General features: G+C 33.0%; 1 protein-coding gene across 1 annotated transcript; it reads right to left on the bottom strand.

The window, feature by feature from the left end:
* Positions 1 to 262: 262 nt before the first annotated feature.
* Positions 263 to 16,219, bottom strand: Snr1 (SWI/SNF related, matrix associated, actin dependent regulator of chromatin, subfamily b, member 1). The gene is made up of 8 exons (XM_089708863.1): positions 16,014 to 16,219; positions 15,678 to 15,868; positions 12,445 to 12,607; positions 11,729 to 11,876; positions 10,860 to 11,071; positions 5,839 to 6,012; positions 4,850 to 4,988; positions 263 to 756 (listed from the first exon to the last, which is right to left on the bottom strand). The coding sequence occupies exons 1-8, from the start codon at positions 16,092 to 16,094 to the stop codon at positions 665 to 667; spliced, it is 1,200 nt and encodes a 399-aa protein (XP_089564989.1). The 5' UTR covers positions 16,095 to 16,219; the 3' UTR covers positions 263 to 664.
* Between the last annotated feature and the right edge of the window lie 544 nt (positions 16,220 to 16,763).

The following is a 16,763-nucleotide window of genomic DNA, read 5'->3' as shown; positions in this document are numbered from 1 at the left end:
GCACTGTATCAAATCCTATTCGCACTTTGCCGATTTGTGGAAGGCTGTTATTATAAACCTTTCCTAAAGGCACGTTCTGCACGACGCTTTTATTAGTGAATGCAATGAAGTTATCAAAATAAAGAAAGAAAACAAAAAGTTTAAAATTTTACATTTATTCACGAATACTTCACTTCAATGCATACAAAAATCCTTAATTAAGATCTAAAAACTGGGTTTATTTTTATTGGAAAAGAAAATTATTTTGAGTTTGAACAGAAATTAAAATTTTCCCATATCAATGCAATCCAGATTCATTTATCAAAGCAATTGATGTTTAATAAAATTCATTAAAATCTATCAGAAACATAGAGTAAAGTACCTTGAACCGCTTCAAACATCATGAGAATTTGATATTTAAATTTTATAGCATTCAAATGGTTTATTAATATAAATTTAGGGATCACGGGTGGCCGATTGGTCAGGCATCGCCCCTGTAAGAAGACGCGTATTCGAATCCAGCCTCGTGATCAAATTTTTTCTATTCTTTAAAATTGAGATTTTCCAAACACAAAATTGTCTTAAACATTTCTATCAACTCCCAAACAAGACACTTTACCCTATCTAACCATACTTATTCTATCGGGATAAGGAAAAAGGTTCCACTGTAGATTATCGTGAGTGATTAAATTTTTTTCCTCCGCTTTTCCGGCGTTGTCTGGAACAAAGCTTCGTCAGCGCGTATGAGCCGGTTGACCGCGCGGCTTAGCGACACATCTGTTACCAAACAATTGATTTTTATTTTATCTGTGCTTGCTGTGTATGGCAATACTCTGTTAGGTTTTGGCCAAGAAGCTTATATCTAATACACTGGAGATTTCAGTATGAACATTAACTTGTAACAAGAAAATATGACGTTGAATGACGCCTGTATGTTTTTTTATCCCTTTCACACCTAACTAACTACCTAGGTGTGAAAGGGATAGGGCGAGAAATCGTTTGGGGACTGTTAATTTTGAGTATAGAATGAGATAGATTATAGAGGATAATGGTTTAATAGTTTGAAGTGGATAAATTAGGAATTAAAAGAAAATACGAATTTTGTTGCTTAAAAAGGTATAAAAATATTTTATTTAAAGTCGAGCCTTAAGAGATCGTTACATTTTTTAATAGAAAAAGCCATATCATTAATAAATAGCTATAATAATTAATCACACAAAATATTGCCATACGTAATAAATTATACTAATGAAGACGGTAAGCAGAATGTGTAAATTTAATCACCCATCGTGAAGTAAGATGATGGTTAGTCAAATGAAACAATGTTTTTAAAAATTTAGTAAATATACCTTTAATATTGTGATAATAATTCAACAGTCCACTTACTTTCTCATATTATGCAAATAATAAATAATTTGTTAACTTGTCAAAATATCGTCTAGAATGTTGTTAAACTATTTTTAAACTTAAATTTTTTAAAAATTATAAAATCGTCTTCTTAATTTTTTATAAGTGTTGCCACTGTAACATTTATTTATCCCTAAATTCTCACGAATTATAGCAAAAAACAGCCCATGCAATTCAAAATTCAAAAAGCACATTCCATTTTGTCTTTTACTTTTTAAGCTATTGCATAGCTTCTATCGCGGGCCTTGAGCGCGGGGACCGAATCGAGAAATTGCGTAACGAAAAAACCTTACGCTCCCCACTCCGACGGGCGCGGAGGTGTGGCTTGAAGGCATAGCATGCAATAGCTTTACCCGAGTGCCATACGTCTTTTTTATTAAGTTGACAACACCAATCGACATTTTGACAAGTTCGCTCATATAAATATCTACGTATAGACATGCATTACGAGTCACTTAAGTACATCCTGTTTTCACGAGTAATGACAGAAGTTGTTAATAGTTCCCCCATTGATAGAGCCGAAGTTTAATAGTTATATTGCGTTGTTCGCTTCAGCATTTGCATGACATCATTTAAATTTACGGTACATTCACAGTGCTGGCTTTTGTTTGAGTCATGCAGATTGTAAATAATTTTAAGGTTAAGTTTCCGCCCGCGACTTCGCTCGTGCTCGTTCAAAAAATTGGAACATGTAATATTGTAATGTACTTTCTATAATCGAAATATTGAAATTCTATTATTTTTATGCCCCAATTCAAACGAGGCGAATGGTAAGATAACTTTTCATAAATCTATATGCCGCTAAAAGTTATAGCAACAAAACATTATTTATAGAAAATAAAAAATGTATCGTTATAAATGGAGAACTAAACAATATCAATTTTCTGTCAATACTCGTGTAAACTGTTGCTTATAATTATTATACTATTACTAATATTCATCCAAACATAATAATATCCTAATGAATACCATTGTACTTTTTAAGGCAGCTTATATTCGTCCCTTACAGTTTATTAAGTATACCAGCATGCAAATAAATTATTAAATTATCTAATATATTTTTATTGCTTAAACCCAAAATAATAACATTCAATATTAGTCTTATTACTTCTGGAAGAATCGAAATACCTTAAAGGCATTCTTACTTATATCAAAAAAATAAAATAATTAAGTACGTCATACTGTTTTTAACACTGTCATAAATATCATAAATATGTACTCCATGTACTCGAAGACCAATACTTATTAATTAGTAATTAAATAATTATCTAACTGAACTAGATTTGTGACTACAAATTCGATTATTATTATGGAACACAAAGACAATTCCCTCACACCCGATTAACATGCTTTAAATATAATATAGTTCAAATAAATTTATAAATTAACCTTCATAAATAATGTAATAAGAATGTTCTTATTAAATCCAAAATATTGCCCACATATAATTTTTACTCAACATGATGTTATTATTGATGAAATAAAAAAAATGCAGAGCATTTGTAAAATTAAAATATAGATAAATAATGAATAAGGAAAATATCGTTGCGAAATTGATTAAGGGCTGATTTTTCAATCCCGAGATAAACAGTCTAATAACTACCCCTCGAATAGATTTATTCAATTATTTATCTAACTCATAACTGCTCGCCTATTTTTCAATCGAGATCTATTTGATGAATAACTATCTGACCAAATATTTCCATATTGGCAGCTCTGCTCTCGGAGTGGCGAAACAAACATATTAAATTAGTCAGGTTAGAGCGGGATAGAGTCAACTCTTGCAATTTGTCAACAACCGTCACTCATGACTCACGTCAGGAGTGCATTTTAAGTTTGTCTTGTATCGCTCTTTTCTTCTATGATTGTTGATTGTTGTTTTGATTCGAGTAAAGAGTTTGGTTAAATTTGTGTTTCAATTTATATATTTTACGATGGAAACGACATACTTAAAGGCAGCGTTCGGCAAATTTTCAATGGCATGGTCATCAGTACTTTCAAAAACATCAATTTCAATATGATTTTAATTGATAATAATTATATAGAAAGAGGTTTAATTGTTAATAATTCTACGCTCTATGTTATGACATACGAAAATATCCCAAATTTGACGCGTCAGTTGTCAACTCAAACGCCTAACCGTCGAATAGCGCGCTATCTGGCCGTTGGAGCGGCAAATAGATTTATTCCTCAAACAACGTAGTTATTGGATAGATAATTCTTATTCGTCTATTGAAAAATTGAATATTTTGTTAACTGAAGAATAAAGTCTATCTAGCTGTTTATCTGGGCATTGAAAAATCGGCCCTTACTCTAAATAAAGGGCTTCTTAGTTAAGTAATGTTCAATTAAAATTATTTTATTGTGTCACTAATTCTCTAAAATTAAAAATATCATATTTTTTATCCTTCGAGCCGGATATAAATAGCAGATTTAAAAACAATTCCAAAGTAGTAGTTAATAATACAAACAAATTTGTATGGCAAGATAAACGTTGTAATAAATTTAATGAGGATAAAGCAACTTAAAATATTTTTGGAATACGTATAATATTTTTTCTTAAGTTGCAATACAAGTCGAATTGTATTCGGCACAATCATTTATTCTAATTGAGCAATTAAAATCAATTCAACAAATTTTAAATTACCTACCAATACAATAGCTACAAAGAAATCGTACTGATTTCTAAATTTAATTTTCATAAAACAACATCAATTTCGCAACGATGTTTCACGTGTAGTTGAAATGATGACATGTATAAACAAAGATGTCATAAAGGATTTAAATCGCGATTTATTCATTATTATACTTCCAGAATGTATTTATTGACTAGTACAATAAAATATCCTGCATACAAATAACAAATAGTCCGCAACTTAAACCTGTCAAAACACCATAGAATCTAAAAATATTTGGAAAAAGTTCTCAAAAACTAGCACTAAAAAACCCTTTAAAATGCTGCAAAAAATTATCGTGTCACGGTTTTGGTCTCAAATATATTCTACACGACTATCAAGGAATAAACCACGATTTAGACCCATCAAATTTCCCAAAAAACTTTAAAATATCAACTATTCACTACAAATGTTTACCAACCCGGCGTGGTATTGGCCAATCGCCTCATCCTCCTCGTTTTATGGTCCTGGCCTCGAATATATCCTATACACCACACACAACTACCAACGAATAAACTGCGATTTACGCCCTTTAAAAATCAACCCAATTTCTCCAAAAAAAGACGGGTTGCACTCCGGGAGTGCCGGCAGAAGTGAAAACTTGATTATTGACGTTGAGCATGTTTGATATTTTGGAATGGTATCCGTCTTACGCTTTTTCGATCAGGCCACGTGTCCTGACGCGAGTTTAAGATTTTATACCCAACGCCGCTAAAGAAGTTTTCACTTCAAAAATCCTGCCCTAAGCCCTTTAAAATATCAACCAATCTCTACAAATGTTTACCAACCCGGCGTGGTATTGGCCAATCGCCTCATCCTCCTCGTATTACGGTCCTGGTCTCGGATCTTCTTCTCCATTTCAGCATTAGTCAGGGTTTCAAGGTGTGGAGCCCATATTTCCGCTTCTGATGGCTGGCGGTATGGCGTCTATGGTAGGAAAACATTGGATTAGGTATAATTTTAAATATATATTTTAAACTTAAGTGTAGATAATCCTTACTTCCTAAGTATCAGTACATAATATAAATATGTCCCTATGTATAAAACTACGCAACGGATTTTGATGCAGTTTTTTTTAATAGAGAGAGTGATACAAGAGGAAGATTTTAGTATGTTATTTATTAGATTTTAGACAAAGCGGGCAATGCCGCGAGCGGAAAGCTAGTAATATTATAATCGAGAAAATGTGTTTGTTAGTAATTACATTGTTTTGTTTATATGTCTTTCTTTTACATCGGAATGGAGCGATTTTATGATTAATTTTTGTGTCTGGATATAATATGGAGGCTAGAGAGTAACATAGATTTCATTTAGCCTCATTTTTTAAACATATCGGTCCATTGAGAAATTCCTTTGACTCCACAGATTGTAGTTACTGGCCGAAAGCTTGCAGTTTATAAACATTATGTTACTTATTGGAGAAAAAAATGAAATAAAAATGTTGCATAAGCATCCTTTTCGTAAACGAAGTAACGTTAGTATTATAACTACTAATATCATCCAATACAAGTTATACAAGGTATATTATAGATGTATATATGTTCTCTGTGTTTATACTATTTTATTTATGTATTTTAAACTTTATAAATGCACCTCTTGGCCATAAACTAATACTTACTGTTTTTCCTTGACTACCAGGTTGTCTGGAAGAGATCGCTATCTTAGCGATAAGACCGCCTGTTGTGCTCAACTGTGTCTATTTATTTTATATATTTACTTTTGTAATTTTTATTTATTGGTGCACAATAAAGTATTTTTGTTTGTTTGTTAGACATACCTCAATAGTAGGCAAAGCTTCACTGAACCCATACGTCCGTTGGTGCCAACCCAGCTGGCCCCTCACACTGTAAGCGATCCCAGTTACAAATTCACCGCCTAACCCCAATTCTGCACATAACTTCATTGCAAATTGTTCCGGATTGTTCTCCTTTTCAGACATGTCCCATTCCACCTGTAACATAATGTAATTTAGTGTGGAAATTTATAAAAATACTAGCAAACCGGGCGAACTCCGTTTCGTCCACAGAACATATAAAAGAGGTTAGAATGGCAATAATTCGCCGTTCCTATAAGAACCGGTGTCGCCTGTGGGTGTGGCCAAGTCCGCGCAAGTCCGCTTACGCACATATTTGCAATTTCAAATCTAGCCAATCATAGCGCCGCGCGATTATGCGATTTAAAATGGAACGAATCATACGCATGATGATGATGTGAGCAGTGCTCATATCCTTGGCGCGTCTGCCACACCTACAATGCCTTTCTAACCTCTTTTATATGTTCTGTGGTTTCGCCACCAGAGACACCTTTTCTTTGCTATAAACCTCACGGAGCCCGAGACCTTTCCAACGAATGCAAAACCGTGGATATCGGTTTGTGCGGTCTGGAGTTATAGCGTCAGGAAGGAAAACCCGACTTATTTTTATATAGTAGATTTTGTGATACTTTGTAATTAATAATTATACCCGGCGCGGCCTAAGATGATCCCTATGACAGTTCGTCTTAGTGATTGCTCGTACAGGTATATTAAGAAGAGCTGGAACGTCAACACATTTACACATTGCACATGTTAGGCCGGGAGATACTGACACAAAATTTCGGGTCATTTGTAACAGGATGGCGGTCTAGAGGGGTCTTAGTACGCAATGACAAAAAGAAAAATGATGGTCAGAACGCTGGTACCGGCGGACTAGTCGCGTGGGCGTTAGGCACACTCGTCGGATAAATAGCGAAAGTCCAACGATTTGTAAAACAAAAATTTTAGAATATACTGATAGCCCTTAAAAAAGATGTAGGCGGTAGTGTCATGCCATACAGTTACGATGTGACTTACAGTCCGCCATACCGACGTGAATGGGTTGATTTAAAAAAAACAATTCAACCATTTGATTACTAGAGAATTACTAGACTTTGAATTACTAGAGAAACAGATCCAACCTTAGTGGCTACTGATGATGATTATCTCTATTTAATATATTATATGTATATCTGTCAAATGTAAAAAATATTGAATATACGTTAATTATACTTTCTTTTATATATTTATTACTACTTATATCATATTTATTCTATTAATTTTTGTTTATCTCTGCACATAGACGTATTATTATTAGTATATTTTTTATTTATTGATTATTTATTTTAATATTTTCTTACTGTAATGGAGGTCACTCTGATTATTGCGACAACATTTAGGGGCCACTGAAAACCAGCGCTGTGCGTGCATTTCTGTCGTACAGTATTTAGCTGAGTTGGTCACCCTTTTTCGAGGACATCCTACCGTGCAAATTTCGTTTTATTTTTTATCTCTTTATAATTTTACTTTTTTTACTGTTTTGTTTGTCATGTTTTTAAGACTTTGTTTGATTATGTCCTTGAAATAAATGTTTTTTCTTTCTTTCTTCTTTCTTTCTTTCATTTGTACCGGGCTCACTTTTGCACAGGTAACCATCGTCGTGCAGCCATTTACTAAAATCGCCATGCCATACTTTTCGGACGATTCCAAATGGTCGCCATACCGCGGAAAATCTGCAAATTTTTGAATTTTTTTTCTCGCCAAACGATTTGTACCACCCTACATTTTTTTTTCAATAACTCCTGAATGATTATAAATAGAAGTGTGATAATGCCATACCTGTGGGAGGTGGCGAATGTGTATAAGATTTTTTTCTTATTGTAAGATTTTATTCGTAGTTTGAACGATTTGTAGCAGTATGGCACTAATTTTTCCCTCTATTAAAAGTATGGCAAATATAATAATGGTCACGTTGCATCATATACTTTCCAAAAATGCCGTACTGGTACAAATCGCCAATTCTTTTCATTTTTTTTTTACGTCTTGGCTTAAGTCTTACAATCATCCGCCCCATGTTTGCAATCTGCGATATTTTTTTCTAGGTAGAATTGTATACAAACAAACAGAATATAATGATCCCATACTGTAAAAAATTATTTTACGTATTGTACAGTCGTATTTTTGAAACGTGACGAATAAATTAATTTTCAAGTATGGCAGCACTTTTTCCCCCTACTAGAAGTATGGCAAATATAATAATGGTCACATTTTATCAAATACTCTCCAAAAATCCAAATGCAATACTGGTACAAATTGTTTGGCGAAAAAAAATTTTTTTCTGCAGATTTTCGGCGGTATGGTGGCCATTTGGAATCGTCCGAAAAGTATGGCATGGCGATTTTCGTAAATGTCTGCACGATGATGATTACCTGTGCAAAAGTTAGCCTGGTAATGTAGTAAATGTTTGCAAATGTTTGAATTGTTTTTTTTTTTAATCAACGCATCGCGTCGGTATGGGGGGCTGTAAGTTACACCGGAAAAGTATGGCATGACACTACCGCCTACATCTTTTTTATGGGCTATCGGTGAATTCTAAAATTTTTGTGTTACAAATCGTTTGACTTTCGCTATTTATCCGATGAGTTCGACTAACGCCCACGCGACTAGTCCGCCGGTACCAGCGTTCTGAGTTCTGACCATCATTTTTCTTTTAGTCATTGCGTAATAAGACCTCTATAGAACCGCCATTCTGTTACAAATGACCCGAAATTTTGTGTCAGTATCTCCCGGCCTATGTATGTGTCATATTTTGCAATTGTTTATAAATACAGGGTGATGTAATTGGTGTAGTACGAATATCTAAAAATCTATGAAGAATTTTGTGATACAGTAAATGGAAGAATTATAGACTATTTTACAGTATTTAATAAAATCATTTAATTTTTTGTTCATTTTCATTAGAAATGTCAATTTTTCTCACCAAGGTGGAAATTTGGATGATAAGGATCTTGTTAGAAAAATATAAATTTTGACTAAAATCGGCATTTTTTTTTCAAAAATCAAATTACTACCTAATTAATAATCAGAGTTATCACATTATTAAAAAAAATAAGCCAAACTATACACAATTTTTACCTACTTGATGCAATCCTCAAAGATCATGGACAGTGTATTGCGCCTTCCACCATACCATCCAGAACTCAACCCAATAGAGTTACTATGGGGCATAATTAAAGGGCAAGTAGCATCACAAAATGTGAACTTTAACTTGAAAACTGTGGAAGAATTATTTAGAAAGGAAGCAAATGCTATTAGTCTGGATATGTTTAGTGACGTTTGGAGAAAGACGCGAGAACATGAGGAAAAATATATTCAATTAGAACCAAAAGTAGATAATTACACTGACACATTTATAATAACATTAAGAAATTCCGACAACGAAACATTGAGTTCTTCGAGCGATGAAAGTTACAGTGAAGTAGAAGATTACGATTATGATTAAATAGATTCTTCTTCTTCTCTATAGATACTGCTTTCTGAATTGGTGGTAAATGTTAAAACTGTTAAACTGTTATGACGATTCAAAAGTGCTTCTAGAAGAAGTCTAATTGTATAAATGTTTGAGTTTGAGTTTAAAACCAATAGTGTGAAAATTATACAATAAACATGTAACACATATTTGTTAGCGCGTATTGGTAGGTATTACGTACTTACTACAAATATAATATTTCTTAGATAATATCTTTACTCGACCAAAGTCAGGAATTTAATTATTATTTGCTAATTGAATGATTATTAATACTTTTATCCAATTGATTATTATTAGAATAAATAATTAACTTCATCAATTGATTTACTTTTAAATTATAATTTTACAGGTAAATTATGAGAGCTTTCATAAGTAATTATATTTGCATATATATATATATATCTACAACGCACCCATTTTACAATTCAAGTCTAAAATGAAACGAGAGTCGCATTTATTTTTGAACATACTGTAAGTGAAATTGCATAAGTGTGAGTACTGTGAACATGCCAGCTTTCCCTAATTGACCGATATGATGGATCGTGTCGATACTTTACTATTTTATAGGCTAAGGCGTGGTTAGCATTCAGCCACGTCGGTAAACATGTTTTTACAAATATTATAAAATGAATTTTTAACGTCTATTATGTAAACGAAACGGTAAGTAAAACGAAAGTTTTCCAAAACATAAAAATGCACCTTATCATTTTCTCGTAATCCTTAACCCGTTTAACACAGTGTATATTATTTTATCATGAAAATGGAATCCCCCATTTAATTTTTCTAAAAAACTTATATTATCATAGGTAAGTAAATTAACGCGAACGGTAATTAATTAATTAATTATGCTGCGATCTTCTGTTCCATTCAATAGAGAATAAACTATAGCTTAAGCATGGAAAAAATGTGAACTCGTTTCCATTATCGAAATTTGTTTATCGATACTTTCCGCACTAGTCGATAAATGCCAACGATGTAAGTTTTGAAGGACGTAAACGTAAAGTCAGATTGATATAATTTCTCGTAAATGTTAAGAATTGTTATAATTCCAACGGAATATCATTGTAATGGCATAAAGCTACGTAAAAATTAATAAATGCCATTTTTAGACGCCTCCAATACGTTTCTAATTTAATGGTGACGCCATTACAAGTTTGTCTCTTGAGAATAACTGTCAGTGTCATAGGGATCATCTTAGGCCGCGCCGGGTATACTTACTGCTTTATTGACAAGATGCTACATTCCAACAACATATTCCAAATCATCAGTTAGAAATAAATTTTGTTTTCAGAAAATTTTATGATAGAAAAACTTAATAAACACACGAACAACTACTATTTATGATAATATATTTTTCTATTATAAATCATTGAAATGGTATAAAAACAAAACATGTTAAAACTAATATTTATTCCAGTCTAAAAATTTAACTTTTAAATTGTAACAGTTCTCTATAACTAATTTAATATTTACTTACGGTATCAACCAAAGACGTGTTCCCCACATGTATATTCAACTTAATAATAACTCGTTGATCGGTAGCCTCTTCCAATATAGCTGGTGGTTCGCTTGGAAAGGCCTCAATTTGCTGCTTAATAGAGGACGCTATGGCCGGTATGAAAGTGCTTGTGTTGAGTTCTAAATCATCGCATAGCACTTCCGCAAATTGCTCTGGGGTTATTATTGATTCTGTGACAAAAAAAATCATTAAAAAATTTATATTGCTTGACTACGCAACAAGAGATATTTACTGAAGTGAAAACTTCTTTAGCGGCGTTGGGTATAAAATCTTAAACTCGCGTCAGGACACGTGGCCTGATCGAAAAAGCGTAAGACGGATGTTTTTTTTTTTTAGCCCTTATATTCCATGCGTAAGACGGATACCATTCCAAAATATCAAATATGCTGAATGTTAATAATCAAGTTATCACTTCTGCCGGCACTCCCGGAGTGCAACCCGTCTTTTTTTTCTAACTAGCAGGTTGTGCTGCTAAAAATAAAATATTAAGGCCTTTGTCTCTCAGAAATAATGTAGGTTTCTGCTAGTGAAAGAAGGTTGGAAATAGGTTCAGCAGCATTACAAACAAGCAGTACAATTTCCTCTCAATAATATAGTTATAGTAGAATAGCTTGTTAAAACCTTTTTTTATACACGCTACAGGATAAAGTGAAAGCCATTCTCGTATGACAATTTACTATAGTTAGTACCGAGTAACAATTTGAAGTAATTTTATCTCGCCTAAGTTACAGCACTACTAAAGCATAATATGATGAACCAATGTAGTTTTAAGTTTTTAATAATAACAATAAAATGGTACAATATGAGTACAGTATTATAAAATTTACCATTCTTGTTCCAAGTGAATGTATCCCTTAGTTTCTGGCCTTCGATCTCCATATCAAGTCTGATGGGCACAAGAATTTGTTTCTGTGAAGCGTTCTCTAACATAGCCGTCATGTCTGTATCGTCAAAGCAGAGCGGGAATGTACGGACCTGACAATAAAATAAAAAATGTATGCGTGTACTAGTGTACACACGTAAGAAGTGAAACTTTTTTAGGACCTTATTTTTCAAAAAATAATTTACTTTATGCAACTTTACAGAAATACGTCGAATCACGCGTGGTAGGGATAAGATGGCGCGTAACGAAAAAATGTTACACTAAATTTTTTTCCAATCCCGATAAAGAAGTTTCACTTCAATTAAAGAATAATAACCCACTTGTCATAAAATATACCACAATAATTATGGTAAGAATTCACACTATTTTATTGTTATGTAAGAAAAAACTATATGTTAATTATGAAATGTTAAATTAATTAGACGTAGAGTGATGACTGATGATTGTTAAATCAATGTTTGGCCTAGTCATTCAATTAAATGGGTATTAAATGGATTTAATACGTAATCATTCCATCAAATAGCAAATTCAACCAGATGACGACGACAATATTACGTATGTGCTTATTTAAGTTAGTAGTAGTAGATCTACTACTAACTTAAATAAGCATCATTGCATCCTCATTAAAATTCAGTTTTCAAGTTCAAAATTCAAGTTTACCTTCTTAGTATGAACTCTGGTCCTACTGATGGGTGTAGCTTGAGGCACCGCATCCAAATGTGACGAGTTCGGCATGACCGGCAGCCAGGAGGGGTTGTGCGGCTTTTTGCTCTTACCCTCTCTGGGCGTTGCCATCTCTTGACTGACTGACACTGCTTTATACCTGTTGCAAAATTAAATATTGTGGTCATGTTTTGTGAAGGTTGCATGTTTCGATCTAGTTGGTTGCAACAATTTAGTAAAGATGTGTATAATCAACGACAACAACAACATTGGGGCCTTCAAGAAAAGAGCTTATTTGTACATAAAAGACCGGCAAAGCACCTGTAATACTTCTAGTGTTACTATAGTTTATGGGTGGTGGTGACCACTTAACATCAGGCCCACCTGCCCCTTTGCTTGCTCTGACATATAAAAAAATAAAAAAAATAATCACTATGTATTAAATAATATTATGTATTTATCGAAAGTTATCCGCCGCGTCTTTCTATTCGCGATAAACTCAAAAACGATGCTACTGCACCAATTTCCATTGTGTTCACTAACTTCACTTCACTAAGTGAATGTGGGGTTCTCGAAAATGCTTTTAGTACACAATATATTGAGCTCATGTTAAGCATAAAGATCGTTGGGTGTTCAGATCACGCTGATAGCACAAATTGATATAGATATGTGTTTGATGTTTATATAAACTGGGATGGGGTTGTACTTTTTCAGAGACACTATACTCACATTTTTAATTGTTTATTACGACACAACACAGGAGGAGAATAAATTGACCTATACAACACACACACACAGAACAAAAAAGTTACTGTAATATCCTAAGAAATGTTAAGATTAGACAAGCAAGCACAATATGTATGCAATCGAAAAGAAACAAGATAATAATAACATAACAACAAAATATTTCTGTCTACCCTCGTTTTGGTTGATAATTAAGTCGCGGTACGAATGCTACCCGCATACGTCATACAGCGACTATACTTTGAAGTAACAAATAATATAATTACGAGTGAAAAGAACGTTATAATTTCTTTGAATTGCACCACGAATTTTAGAGCTTTGAGATTTCGATATTTTTTTTAACGGGCAGTGACTTTTCATAACAAACTGCCGTTCTCTTCCGCGTAAATGAGTTTTTTTTTTATAATCAATGTTTTTAGTTACTTCTTTCATTAAAACGCAAGTTTAATTAAATACAAAAAAATCATTGTCATTACAAAAGGTTTAACTATACCACACATATGGAATATTTGTATTAATAAAATTAAAAGAAGGAAAAAATTATAAAACATTTAACACAACACAATTTAAATACTTATTTCTTTTGTATAATCACAGAATACATAATAGTAGCTAAACGCTAGTATAATATATTTACAGTACGTATAAACTAGATAAAAGCCAATAAGGTAAATTTAAGGATACAGATTTCAACATTCACACATCAATAAATAGTTTATTTCATGAGAGCATTTTTGTATATTTTGTGTGTGTATTTAACAACCTGTTTTATTAATGGACATGCCAGGTTCCCTCACAATATTTTCCTTCACCAATTCGAGTAGTGGTGATGTTGTCCATATGCACTGTATTTTGATAATCTTTTAACAGTGCAGTGTCGGAGTATCGAATTTGTTCGATTATAGAGTACTCCTTAGAGATCCCTCTTTAGTCTGGATGTTTTTACACAAAATTAATTCGACAAATTGACTTAACGACTAGATAAGATGTTATAGGTAGTTCTGTTTCAGATGTGTAGAAATTATGCTTCATTTGACATGTTGGAATTAAAACAATATCTTCGTATATGGTAGCAGTGGCACATACAAAGTAATGTTATGAACTAAGGTGGGATTAAGTTTTCATTGGCGGAGGCTAGGTGTTGCCCCGGAATGGCAAATGTCTATTTGCCATTTGCCATTCATTCATTACAGATTTGCATGCTGCCATGTTATTCATCACTACATAGTTTAAAACAAAGTCGCTTTCTCTGTCCCTATGTATGCTTAAATCTTTAAAACTACGCAACTGATTTTGATGCGGTTTTTTTTAATAGATATGAGTGATTCAAGAGGAAGGTTTTAGTATATAATTTATTATGTTTAAAAGCACCAATGATACGAGCCATCCGCATCATAAATGAAGCGCACGAAAGAGCGGACTTATTTCATTGCCCAATGAATGAATTCGCAAGGGTGGTGTTACAGTTAATTTGTAATTTTTAGAAAGTTATTTCAATCATTTATTTCTTTATTAATTTATGTATGTATAGTAATATTTATTTAGTTTTTTTAAGTTAGTTAAGTTTGTTTTGGTAATGGTATCTTTGTCGCATTGGGCAGGACCTGTAACGGCAAGTGATGTTTTTTTAAGTAAATAAATAAATGTTTTAGACAAAGCTGGCGAAGCCGCGGGCGGAAAGAATTCTATGAAACTAAATATCAAACATTATTACATAATTAAAAACATTTACTACTTTTATTTATTATTTATTTTTTAAGTTTACATAACTTCATATTTTGAAGATTTGCAATGAGAATATATTATCTGTGAGTCTACTAGTTTTTTAATAAACATTTAATTCCATTGATATTAATTTTTTGTTTGCAATAAACATCTAACATAATGTAATTAAACTAAAACCTACCAAATTTTATATTATATTCAAATTTATGACCATTTTAATGTGTGCATTTTCAATTATATACTGCACATAAATATTATAAAATACACAAACTAAATTAATAATGTGTGTAGCCACAATTCTCTAGCCACCTAACTGTGTCCAGATATAAATCAAATCATAAAATTGCAATGCCAAAGAAACACACTATCGAATTTATAATATGATTATGGTATGTAACTATGAAATGCAGTTCCATTATAAATTACTAGCTTTCCGCCCGTGGCTTCGCCCAAATTTCCAAAGAAGAACCCGCTTAGTTCCCATTTTCCATTCCGGGATTTCCGGGAAACCTATCCTATGTGTTAATCATACGTTACCCTCTATATGTGTGCTAAATTTCATTGTAATCGGTTCAGTAGTATTTGGGTGAAAGAGTAACAAACATTGATCCTCATAAACTTTCGCATTTATAATATTAGTAGGATATTATGTACATAATATGTATTAGAATACATTTTGTAAGACTTCAATGTATAAAAATGTTGAATACTAAAAAAAATCTTGGTAGAAGAAATATAGGAAATATAAATATCGTACTTACTTTTCATCATTGCCCTCAATAATATCCTCAACTTCAGAAGCTTTCAACAAAGAAACAGAACTTGAAAGAACGTGAGGCCCCAAACCGTTGTCAACTAATCGTTTCCTCTCTTCATTCGTGAGGGTCCTCCTGGCCATGCCAGGGTACTTCTTGTAAAGAGATCCACGGAATAACCGTAAATAATTTCCAACCTGTAAACATAGAAAGTTTTATGCATATCGCCAAGTAGATGTACTTGGAACTTTGATTATCAGATAGCAAGTTGGAAAACACAAGCAATTTTCGTTATAAACGCTTGTTTATTAACATATTTGCAGTAGCATAGTATATAACTACCTCAGACCCAACGCAATAAAAATCACCCCCTTCTTCAATCTGAAAGCTTATCGGCTTGTCGCCGTAAGTTCTTAATGCCATATTGCTTGCTTTTGTTCTTCTCTTCAAATAACTTCACTTTATAATTGTAATAAAATAATTAACTCAAAATCTAAAATCGTTGGGAACTGCCATCAATAGTGAGATTGACATTTGACAATTATTATTCAAGCGACGCGCAAACGTCAAATGTGACAAGAATATAGACTATAGAGTATTTGTTGATAAGTGGTTGGTTGTAACCTTAGAGTATAGATAGTATCTATAGAGTGCGAACAACCAAGTGGGAACAGTAGGCACAGGTGGGAACAACACGACGTTCCCGCCGCGCGCGCTCGTAGTCGTGGTTGAGTGCTGACGAAGTGCGTTGCTCTGGATTTTTATTCATATCTAGGAGTAAACATGGTGAAATGTGCAGTTATATCTTGCAAAAACGATACTAGAAAATACACAAAATTGAAATCCAGTATCACATTTCATCAGTAAGTCGATTGTTATACAGTGGTAACTTGGTTAAGTGGGACCTGGATAAGTGAGAAACCTCCATAACTGGAACTCATGCTGAGGTCCCAACACTTTGGCACTGAATTACCTTTGTTAATGGGACGAGGTAAACCTCTATATCTGGGATTTGTTCTTTCATAGTTACCTCTATAACTGAGACAGCGAGTAAATTTTATATGCATAAACCTCTGTAACTGAGATAACATT

This window comes from Colias philodice, chromosome 21, assembly GCF_061535455.1.
Source record: "Colias philodice isolate Cphi_HAF_F1 chromosome 21, ilColPhil1 Martin Lab GWU primary, whole genome shotgun sequence".
Lineage (NCBI taxonomy): Eukaryota > Metazoa > Arthropoda > Insecta > Lepidoptera > Pieridae > Colias > Colias philodice.
Note: the sequence above shows the minus strand (reverse complement) of the source record. Positions and strands in the feature narration are given on the sequence as shown.

Bases quoted from the DNA above. Each gene is read 5' to 3' on its own strand.
- Snr1 (XM_089708863.1), bottom strand. From the start codon at position 16,094: ATGGCATTAAGAACTTACGGCGACAAGCCGATAAGCTTTCAGATTGAA. The intron at 11,072-11,728 runs GTAAATTTTATA...TTTTTGTCACAG, and splicing joins ATTCACTTGGAACAAGAATG to AATCAATAATAACCCCAGAG. The intron at 6,013-10,859 runs GTAAGTAAATAT...ATTATGTTACAG, and splicing joins ACACGTCTTTGGTTGATACC to GTGGAATGGGACATGTCTGA.